The sequence below is a fragment of the Chlamydotis macqueenii genome, chromosome 2 (genome assembly GCF_036417535.1).
Source record: "Chlamydotis macqueenii isolate bChlMac1 chromosome 2, bChlMac1.mat, whole genome shotgun sequence".
NCBI classification, from domain to species: Eukaryota; Metazoa; Chordata; class Aves; order Otidiformes; family Otididae; genus Chlamydotis; species Chlamydotis macqueenii.
Window position 1 is genome coordinate 35,675,231 of NC_141557.1, and position 10,198 is coordinate 35,685,428.

A 10,198-nucleotide genomic window follows, 5' to 3' on the forward strand; every position below is an offset into this window, starting at 1 on the left:
ATATTCGAATTTGGGTTCTCAACTTGCAGCGGGTTTCATTTTTTTGGTTCCTCACCAAAAATAATAGCAAATGAATAACAATAACAATAACGTTTAAAAGAACGTGCCTGCATTTTTATTTCCCTGTAAAATTCTGCATTTGTTCGCTGCCGGCATCCAAGCGACGGGAGAGGTTGTACAGAAAGCAAGAGATAAAATATAGCAAATAATTACAGACATTTTTCACGCGGTCACGTTGCTGATAACAACGCTCTTTTCGTCCTTTTAGACTATTTTTTTTTCTTTCCCAAACTACATTTTACATCCGAGCCACGAAGGCTAGTGCAAGCAGTGTGGGCTTCACACTATTTGCCTTGCAAATTACTTAAGGTTTTGGTGGCTCACACCCTCGGAGGCAAAGGACCTCAAAATGGGGCAGAAACAGTCTTTCACATCAAATTGAGATATGGAACCAGAAGGTCCACGAGCGACGAACCACTGGAGCGATCGTATCTGATTTTTTTTTTTTTTAATTAAAAAAAAATACTCCCTGGCCTAATCAAATTAGCAGAGCTCCCATTCTGCCACCTCTTACCCCCGGCAGCAACAGGAAGAACCCTGTCGGTTTTTAAGCCGGGGGCATCTGCAAACTCCGCTTCACGCACCGCGGAGGCGCGGAGTGGGCGCGGGGCAGGAATCCGCGGGCGTCGGCGATCTCTCCTGAGCGGGAAGTTCAGGATCGCCTTTCCCCAGGGTTTCCTGCCTCTGCAAAACCTCTTACGCGGAATCTCCTGTGCTACGAACGCACGGAGGTGTTTTGGCACAGCGGAAAGGGGGGGGGGGAAATAATAATAAAAAAGACACAATTTCGGGGAAGCACTCCGAAATCAGGATGATGTAGTTCAAACAGGGAATGAAGGGCAGAAGGAAAGCTGTATACGAACGCTATGCGGGCACATGCACGGTAAACACCCCCCCCGTCAGCAGGCAGCCCCGGCGGATCGGGCGCACGGTGTCTGCAGAGGCAGCCGCAAGCACTTCAATTTGACTGCGACGCGTGGCGCTGCTCCTGCCCCAGCCGAGAGCAGGCACTGGCTGGGACGGGTCCAGCTAAAATCTGCTATCCGACCTCCGCTGAGTTTCTACAGCCCAGCCTGGAGTTTCCAATAAGTTTATAGTTGGGTTTTTTTTTTTTTTTTTTAATGTGTATTATTGGGTTTCAGGCAAAAATAGTCACAGTAACTAACTAACTAACTAAATAAATAAATAAAGCAATACACCCCCAAGGAGTGAGTTTTCTGCCTTTCCGCTGCCGGGCAGGCTGCCGGGCGGAGGGCCCGGCAGGAGGCCGCCCCTGCCCGCCGTCGCGCTGCGGACACAAAAGGCGGTGGTGGCGGCGGCGGTGGCGGGCCCGGAGAGGTCGCTGTTGCCCGTTCCGCCGGCGCGGAGAGCGGCCGCGCCCGCGCCTCAATCGTGATCGTCACCGAGGCCTTGCGGGGCGGCCCCGGGGGAGCGATCCCGACGGGCGGCGGTGCGGGGCTGGCGCAGCCCGGCCACAGGGCCCCGGCGGGCACCAGCCACCCTCCACGCGGAGCCAGAGCCGCCGGCGGGGACGGGGACCTCCTTATCGCTAGTGGGGTCTGTCTGGCTGCGGGCCCTGCGCTCCGGGGCCTCGTTAGCGATGGTACGCGGAGCGGGACCGGCAGACTTGATCTCTCCCCACCCCCTCCCTCCCCCCAGGCAGGCTTTTGGGTCTCTGTTTTTGAACAAATCCAGACAGAAAAATAAAAACAGGCGCCCACCCACCCCACCCCCCTCGCCCCCCTCTCTCGACCCACGCCAAGCGGAATGCAAAACCGCACCTGACCTTGAATGTAGCCTACGAGATAGAGTAAAATCCCGCAAGCAGGCAGGGACTCGCTTGGGAGCCAGCTAACCTTGAAGAACTTGTCAAGCTTCCCCCCTCGGCTGCCGCGTTTATCTGAGGAATCAAAGGAGGCTCCGCTGCGGATGGGGAACAATGGCATTGGGACTTGACGCCTACAGATCAAGACTTCTTCGGGCGGAAAGGACCCTCGCACCAAGCGTACCTGGTGATGATATCAACTGAAGTAATTAAGGCAGTTTCGTGCTGTAGAGAGGAAGGTGGAGCCCCAACAACATGAAACTACCTAAACCACAGAGCAGTTCTCAGGCGCTAATTATTACTTTCCCCATTGCCGTGGTCCTTAACGCAAGGATCCCGCTACGAAAATAAAACCAGAAACGTGACTAAAACATCCATCTCCCCACCCCGGCAGCCCCACCGTCGCCCCTCCGCGCTCCCCACCATCCCCCCGGCCGGCTTCGGGTGGGTTAACAAAAACAAGAGAGAAATATAATAACAACCTCCCCCCGCGGGCAGCTTTCGCCTCTCCATGCAGATGCAATCGGGAAGAAAAAGGCCGTGCACGACAATGTTACATCACGAAAAGCTAACGGCTCCCAGTAAACCCCAGCTCAAAGTCTGTGACCCCTCCACCCACTCCCTCCTCCTCCATAGATGTACCCTGCAAGGAAGCGTTAGCTCTCGCTCTTCTCCCAGCCCTCCTTCTGCCTTCCCTTTGTGCGAGACTCTTATTAGCTAAACATGCAGCAAGGAAGGGAGGATGCACACACACACACAGAGAATAAATAAATAGATAGATAAAAGAAAGAACAGTAAAAAAAAAAAAAGAAAAAGCGCAGCAGCCTGGGTGAAATAAGCCCTTCCACATGCAGCCAGGTAGGGAGCAGCCTTGTCTGGAGGGGCCCGCTGGTGTCCCGTCCCCGTCCCCCCAACCCCCAGCATGCGCTCACCTTGACGATTTCTTTTCAGCCCTGAGATAAAGCTATAATTTTGTCACCGTCCTCTGGAGTTAAAGATCTCTGCACACTCGTGGGTGTTCGATTCAAAAAAAAAAAAAAAATCGTTTCCCTACCCTCGAGAAATAGTAATTTGCTTCCTCAGTCTATGCAGCTCCTCAGTCAACTGAAACCGCTCGTTCAAGACAGCAACAATCCAGATATACTAGCAAGTCATAAAACTGAACAAAAGCCGACAAACCTTAGAGCACCATCGCTATATGGCCCAGACAAATTACGACCGTCTAGGTAATATTTAAATAGATTCCTAAAGTAATTGCAGGGGGTTTAGGCAACTATTCCTGTTGTAAAAGTTCTCGAAGACATAAAGTAGAACCTGAGGATAAACAGTCACAAAGAGAAGTAAAATTAAAAGGATTAATTCCACGGGTTTTTTTTTATTCTTCTATGAGAACATAAACATCGTCTTTTTCACGCACAGCAGCATTACAATATTAATTTATTCCGATTTAAGGTAAGAACTAGATATAGCTAGAACTAACATTTATAATAACGATAGAATGTATTTGCTTAAAACAGTATCGTCATTTTAATAATAATAGACATTTATACATATCTGTATTTATAGTTTTTCCCCTGCTTTCTTTTTTTTTATCTTTTTTTTTTTTTCACCTATATGTTTGACCCTTTAACGCATGTAACTTCACAGTATAAAGGAAGACGAACATACTCTCCCTCTCAATCTCAGACTCTGGCTCAGAAAGTCCTTCTGATGTTCAGGATATATACTTTTCAGTGAAATTAGTGAGGAAAAAGCGACTACTTTATTGTCGAGGGGGAATTTCTGTGTGCTTGTCATGCATTACCAACGGTAACGCTATTTATAGACGAAGAAATCACTAATTCCACATATTTAAGCAAAACTACATTAAGTAATTATCTACAACCAGAAAGAGCGAGAGAAATTCAGAGGTAAGTGTCATAATTTAGTCCACGAACTTTAAAGATAATATATTTCATTTTCCTGGCCAATTTTAAAGCTGTAATATTGACTTTTAAGGTAAAGGGGGGAAAAAAATCGCTCTTAACACCCGTTCCCATGAAGGCCTTTTAAAGGATGCCTGCATTTCATTATTGTAAGTCCTGTTTTTCGAAGGAAGAAGGGAGGAGGAGGGGAGAAAATTAAAATGGCGGGGGGGAAGCTCCCAATGTATAGAAATATGGCAAGGCTTCAATTCTTAATTCTGTAGTTATGTACAGTCCAAGTTACACTGCTTATAATTTAAAAGAACGTGCCTTCAACCGAGCTTGTTTACTTTTCAGAGAGACATATGAGGGGAAAGATATTTGCAGCTCCTGAAATGGTATTTCTGGCTTGTTTTGTTTTGTTTGTTTGTTTGTTTTTCTCAAAGCTTAAAGGAACAAATCGGCCCCGAGGAAGGCTGAAGGAAGCGGGAAGGTTCACGCACAGCGTTTTGTGCATTAGCATGGCTTTAGTCCGGCCCCCCACCCTCACCCCAAAGTAGCTCTTAAGAGGTTAAGGACATATCGAGAACAAATCGTTAATCCGTACAGGTGTAGACGACTACAGCCTAGGAAAATGATACTGGCTCTTTAAACCATAAAGACGTGTGTTTATAGGTTCATCAAGAGAAATTAAAGTTGGCTGTGAGCTCCCGAATCCTATTCTCTCTGTTCATTTTCTTCAGTTTCATTCTGCGGTTCTGAAACCAGATTTTGACTTGTCTGTCTGTGAGGTGGACTGTGCGGCTGATCTCTAGGCGACGCTCACGAGTCAGGTACATATTGAACAGAAACTCCTTTTCCAGCTCGAGAGTTTGATGCTTGGTATAGGGGCACCGTTTCTTTCTGCCACTTTTTGCCGTGAGCCAGTTTGCTGCATTTTCTCCTTTTGAATTGCCTAGTTTTGAGAAAGTACACACACACACACACAAAAAGGGACGGTTACGAGCGGATAGGAGGCAAACAGCTGCGGGGGAGTGGAAGATTCGGGCGGGGGAGAGTGGAAGGAGTGTGCGTGTCTCTATGCATGTGTGTGCGGGGGCTCGCTTCGCCAGCTGCGGGGAGCTGGAACACGGGGTGTCCTTCTGGGAACCGGGAGCTTCACAGCGGTTTCCCAAAGGCCCTGGATCTGCCCGGAAGATTTACCTCTGCTCAAAATAAAAAACCTCCGGGCATCCTCCAGCGGGGCAGTTCGTCTCCCATCTCCCCCAACACAGGCTCTTACCCGCTCCCCTTCGGCCCATCCGAGCCCACTGTTACTGGGGGGCGGCTTGGTGAATGGCCTGGAGTCTTATTTCCCCCCCCCTCACCAGGCACCTGCTTCAAACAAAACAAAACAAAACAAAACAAAACAAAACAACCGCGAAACCTGCGGATCTGAATGTTATCAGTATGCTCTGGACGGGGAAAACAAGGTGAGCTGGGGAGCCAGAGCCCTCCTGCCTCCAGCCCCTGCCTTTCCGGGGAGCTTCGCCCCGGTCCTCTCTTCTCCAACCATTTCAGAGGAGGAAAAAATTAATAATAATAATAATAATAATAAAGTCCTCGTCGCAGGATATTTATTCCTAGCAGAGGAACCGGCTGGGAAAGAGGCAACACGGATCCCTCGATGGCTCGGAGTGGCTGGCGGTTTGGGGTTGGCTCTATTAAGTTTTCCGCTTTCTTTTTTTTTTCTTTTTTTTTTTAATCTTATTATTTTCCAACGGGGTGCCTGAAGGAATAACAGGGCGTCTGAAATGGGGCCGGAGAGAAGCGCCTGAAAACTCCCCCACCCAAGGAAAGGGAGGTTGTGGTTGGGTGGGGTTTTTGCTTGTTTGGGTTTTTTTTTTTTTCCATGGGGACCCGAAAGGGAAATAAATAAGCGAATGAATAAATAACAACCCTGTTATCTAGTATAGACGCTGAAGGATATTCACGGTGCATTCATCAGTTTAATTTGATAGCAGTTCATAGATGGCACATTTCAGCGCGGCAGTTACTCCAAAAGCATTCTGGATCGTAAAATATAACTTACCGCGTTAATAGGTTTATTTATTGGCACTGCCTATTGCTTATTTTGGATGCTTTACAAACATCTCTGTTATCTGGTAGGCACCTTCACCACACAGGGGAAAGACTGATCTTGTTTTTCTGTATGTTTAAGCAGCATGCAGGCTAACGTCGCGCAGAGCGGAGGCTCTGAGGGTTTTTAAACCATAGGACGGACATTAATTTTTACGGCAACCCCATGCCCGAATATTACAAAGTTCAGAAGGTCAGTCTGAGCAGCGCTTCTTGGCAGCCCCGCGGGGCAGCTGGGATCCTCCTTTTTCATTGCGATGCCACTATGATCCTCAACCGCGCGCTTTCCCCCCCCCCCTTTTTTTTTTTTTTTTAAACAAAACATCATCGCCACCATCACCATCGTCGCTCGCTTACCTACGGGCTCTTTCTCGGGGGAGGCTTTGCTGCTCTCCGAGGCGGCTGGAGAGAGCTCCTCCGCGGTGGAAGACGAAGCTGGGGTCTCGTCCTCCCTCTGTGAGAGGCAGGCCGAGGGGCTGGGGGAGCGCTCCCCATCCTCCTTCCTCCCCGCCTCCGGGACGGGAGGCAAAGATGGAGGTGTCTGGAAGCGGCCGGGGGGTTGAGGAGGGAAGGGAGCAGCCCCGGCTGGCCCGGCGCCGTAGCTCTTGGAAGTCCCGTAAGACTGGGAGAGGCGGAAATAACCCGGAACTGGGACCCCTCCGCCGGCGGGGCTGCTGCCGCTGGCCGGGCTGAGCTCGGCGCTCAGGCGGGGAAAGGGAGCCAGGTCCGCGGCCGCCGAGCCCTTGGGGCATTTATCAGAGTCATAGAGGCAGTAGGAGCTCTCCTCCTTGATGCTGGGAGCGAAGGAGCACGAGGTGGCCTGCTGGCTCTCCGGCTCTTCCATGCGACAGGAGCGGGGTGGCTCTAGCCAAACTTCCATCCCCGACGCGTAGGGGTGCGAGCTGGCAACCGCGCTCGGAGCGGGACCTTCATTGCGTTTGCCGAGGACGGGGAAAAGCCCGCAGCTCGGCAGCCCGTAGGAGAGCTCGGCCGCCTGTGGCAGGTAGACCCCGCTGTTGGGATAGTAGCCTCCTCCTCCTCCTCCTCCTCCGCCGCCTCCGCCTCCCGCTCCCGCCGCTTCCCCTCTGCCCGCGCTGATCAAGGAGTCTACCAAAAAAGAGTTCGCAGCCGGGCTCTCGGAGCATGACATTGTCGTGGAATAATTTGGCGAAGGGAGCGGATAGCCCTTCCTGGCTGACATTTCTTGTGCAAAACATGCTGAATATGATTAGAGATACCCCCGCACCGCGGCAGGCGCTTGCAGCCAATGGAAGCCCGGGGCCTCCCCAGCAACCCCTCCCCGTCTGGTTTCGTATGCACCGAGCTGCTCCCAGGTCGACCTCTGAATTTGGGAGATAGATGTATATTAATGTGTAATATGGATTTCCACACGCACATGGGCCGGTGCCTGCGCCTGGGCGGGAGGAAGGGGAACGACCGGGCTTTGCCAGGACCGGCTCCAAGTTTTGCTCCCCTCTTATCGCACGCCCCGCTATAAAATAAGCCCGGCGGTCCTGATGTTTATTATACCTGGGCTGGAGCGGTGTCCAGATGAAGCTTTTACTATCACTCCTCTCTCCCTGCGGCTGGGATTGCCGGCAGCAGTGCCTGCTACCCTCCCTGCCACTGCCTGTGTGTCTCCCGAAATTAATAAAAGCCACCCTGCTCGACCAGTGTTTTATGCTCAGGCGCCGCTCGTTTTATTTTATTGTCTCGTGTTTTGTTTTGTTTTGTTTTGTTTTTTAAGAAATAAAAGATGTGTTATTGTTTATCACGGATCATTGGGGAACCGTAAAGGGGCCTGGTGCCTCTCGTGTTAAACTGCTGGGGAAGGGGGCTGCTCCCAGCCTAACATCACCGCCACGACGCCAGGCTGGGCTTAAATTTCCTGGAGATAAAACTGTTCTCCGTTACGCTGAAGAATCTCTTAGGGAGCAGTGCCACTCTGGGAGGATTGATTGTGCGGTTGCAGCTCCTAATGCTTTAGTTAACGCTGCATTCTTCCCGAGGTCTGATTACCGTTTAAAGCCGGACATATGCCACAGAAAGAATCCAGACGCGCGCTGTTCAAATGGATCCTCGCAGGATGCTGCGCACCCTGTTTATTGAGGTGTTTATATATGGGCTATCATTTTTATATCTCCTCCTCCCTCCCCCCCACCCCCCTCCGCCGCCACCCCCCCGCTTCCATTTGGGTTGTTCACTTTTCGCCTCTTCAAAAGCACCGTCTCTTTCACAGGCAATGTACTAAATAATAGAAAGAACAGTGAGGAGATGGATCCTGAGATACTAGACAGCCCTGTCCACTCAATATGTGATTGTGGCGGAGAGACCAGACAGAGAGGCATGCAGACGGAGAGACAGATAGATTTTTCTAGTGAGTCGCCTAATGATGGCTTGCTTTCACTTCCATCATCTCTCGCCTATGCCATTTCGAAGTCGCCTGGCCGGCGGAACTGAGAGCCCTTTAGCCCAAGGGGCTGGCCGGTACTCTCTGCCCACCCCCGAGGCGCGGGGCTGGCTACTCTCGCCCTCGCACGCCTCCCGGGGAAGGAGCGGCCGGGACCGGTCTCTGCTTCCAGCGGGGCGGGCGGAGGAGAGCGGCTGCCGGTCGGCCGGGGGTCATCGCTTCCCTGGCACCGGCTGCCCGGAGCGGTTGGCGGCGGGGCGGACGAAGAGCCCCGCATCTCCCACGCCCCGCATCCCCCGGCATCTCGCATTCCCCGACATCCCGCATCCCCCGGCTCCTGCCCTTGGCGTTCAAACCGCCCCGGGGAGCAGTGCCGTGGCACTCCCCCCCGCCCCACGGATCTGTCAAGCCCCACGTGGTTTCGTCCCGCAGGGATTGCCTGCCACGAGGAAACGCGTTTTCCACGGGGTGACATTCCCATGGAGGATTCCCTACCAGCACTGGGGGGCCACTGTCCTCTCCCGCAGGAGAGCCGAGCCGGCCGGGTCCCCCTCCTAGCCTACCCCGGCTGGAAGAAGGGGCTGCCACAACTTGGCGATACCCAAGACCCTTTAATGGAAAGGCGTCTGATTTTTCCAATGTGATGGGGAGAGCATCACAGAGCGGCTTCCTTCTGACCGGCCCGTGGTATGCGGTGACAAGGGAGATCCCATAGCCTATAGAAACCCTTCGAGTTGTTGGTGGTTTGTCGTGGTTTTTTTTTGTTGTTGTTGTTCTTTTTTTTTTTTTTTTTTTTTGCATTTCCTCTGTAATGCTGTTTGTATTTCCCCGACCCGACTGTGTTTCCGCAATGTGTTAATGTGCGATGGACAAACTCCTATCAGATTCCTACGAGGGCCGTATCGCTGCTAACAAAATTAATACCGTATAAGGCACCGGTTTATTGGCTGGTATACAGGAAGGCCATTATCAATAGGCTTAGCGTTATAAATACAGATCTAAATAAAATGAAATATGAGCCCCAACGCCGCCTTCCAAATACATTTCTCTACACAAGCCAGGTATAAAAATTACTCCGGGGAAGTCCGCTCTTGCGGTATGTTTATTTTGCATTTGCCAAATTAAATAGAAATGGATTGCAAACCTAAAAGCCGTACGGAACCGAGGAGCAACGCTGGAAAGCCTTCCAAAGCTGTTTTAAAAATAAGCATCTCCCCTTTAAAAATTGTATTAAAGGAGGGGAAAAACCCGTGAAAGTACCTTGCAACCCTCGTCTGCAGAAATAAAAACGCCTCGAAAATCATCGGAAGCCACGCGGGTTGGCTTCTTCTCCCTCCCTGCAAGCTAAGGCAGGGGAATCGGACAAAGGGCACGGAGGCCGGGGCCAATTTGTAAAGTTTTCACTTTTCTGTAGGCTCCCCCTCCCAGATTTGGGGGCAGAGGGGCTGCTCCAGGTCCTGCGAGCGCTGTCGCCGCCAAGGCCGTGTGATGTGGTGTGTTTGGTGTGTTTCTCGTGTTGTGTCGTGTTTGTTGTGTTGTGCTGATCGCGGCTAAGGGGGCCGATGCTTTGATGGTCAAGGCATCGGCTCCTTCTGGATCGTGAACTCAGCTCGGCGCTGCGTTATCTCCGCTTTCTTTAATCGCTAACAAGGCCAAGGCAAATAGTAACCAGCATCATCAAACCCAGTGAAGTAAAACTAATAATGCTCTCTTGATTCGTAACTATAAAAGATAATGGTCAATTCCGACTAAACTTAACTAATTTGGCATGCACTGGGTGTAGCTACTGCATTTCCAACGCTTAACAATGTGTCCCTTGGAACTTAACCCCTATTTAAAATACATTTTAAAGAATATTGTGGACGCCAGGGGACGAGAAAT

The 10,198-nt window shown here is 51.1% G+C and overlaps 1 protein-coding gene across 1 annotated transcript; it reads right to left on the minus strand.

Moving 5' to 3' along the window:
* Nucleotides 1-3,246: 3,246 nt before the first annotated feature.
* On the minus strand, nucleotides 3,247-7,173 carry HOXA10 (homeobox A10). Its single transcript, XM_086741590.1, has 2 exons — nucleotides 6,265-7,173; nucleotides 3,247-4,744 (listed from the first exon to the last, which is right to left on the minus strand). The coding sequence occupies exons 1-2, from the start codon at nucleotides 7,106-7,108 to the stop codon at nucleotides 4,470-4,472; spliced, it is 1,119 nt and encodes a 372-aa protein (XP_086597716.1). The 5' UTR covers nucleotides 7,109-7,173; the 3' UTR covers nucleotides 3,247-4,469.
* Between the last annotated feature and the right edge of the window lie 3,025 nt (nucleotides 7,174-10,198).

Excerpts from the sequence above, each read along its gene's own strand:
- HOXA10 (XM_086741590.1), bottom strand. The coding sequence starts at position 7,108 with ATGTCAGCCAGGAAGGGCTATCCGCTCCCTTCGCCAAATTATTCCACG. Across the intron at positions 4,745-6,264 it reads CCCCGAGAAAGAGCCCGTAG|GCAATTCAAAAGGAGAAAAT; the intron begins GTAAGCGAGCGA and ends TCTCAAAACTAG.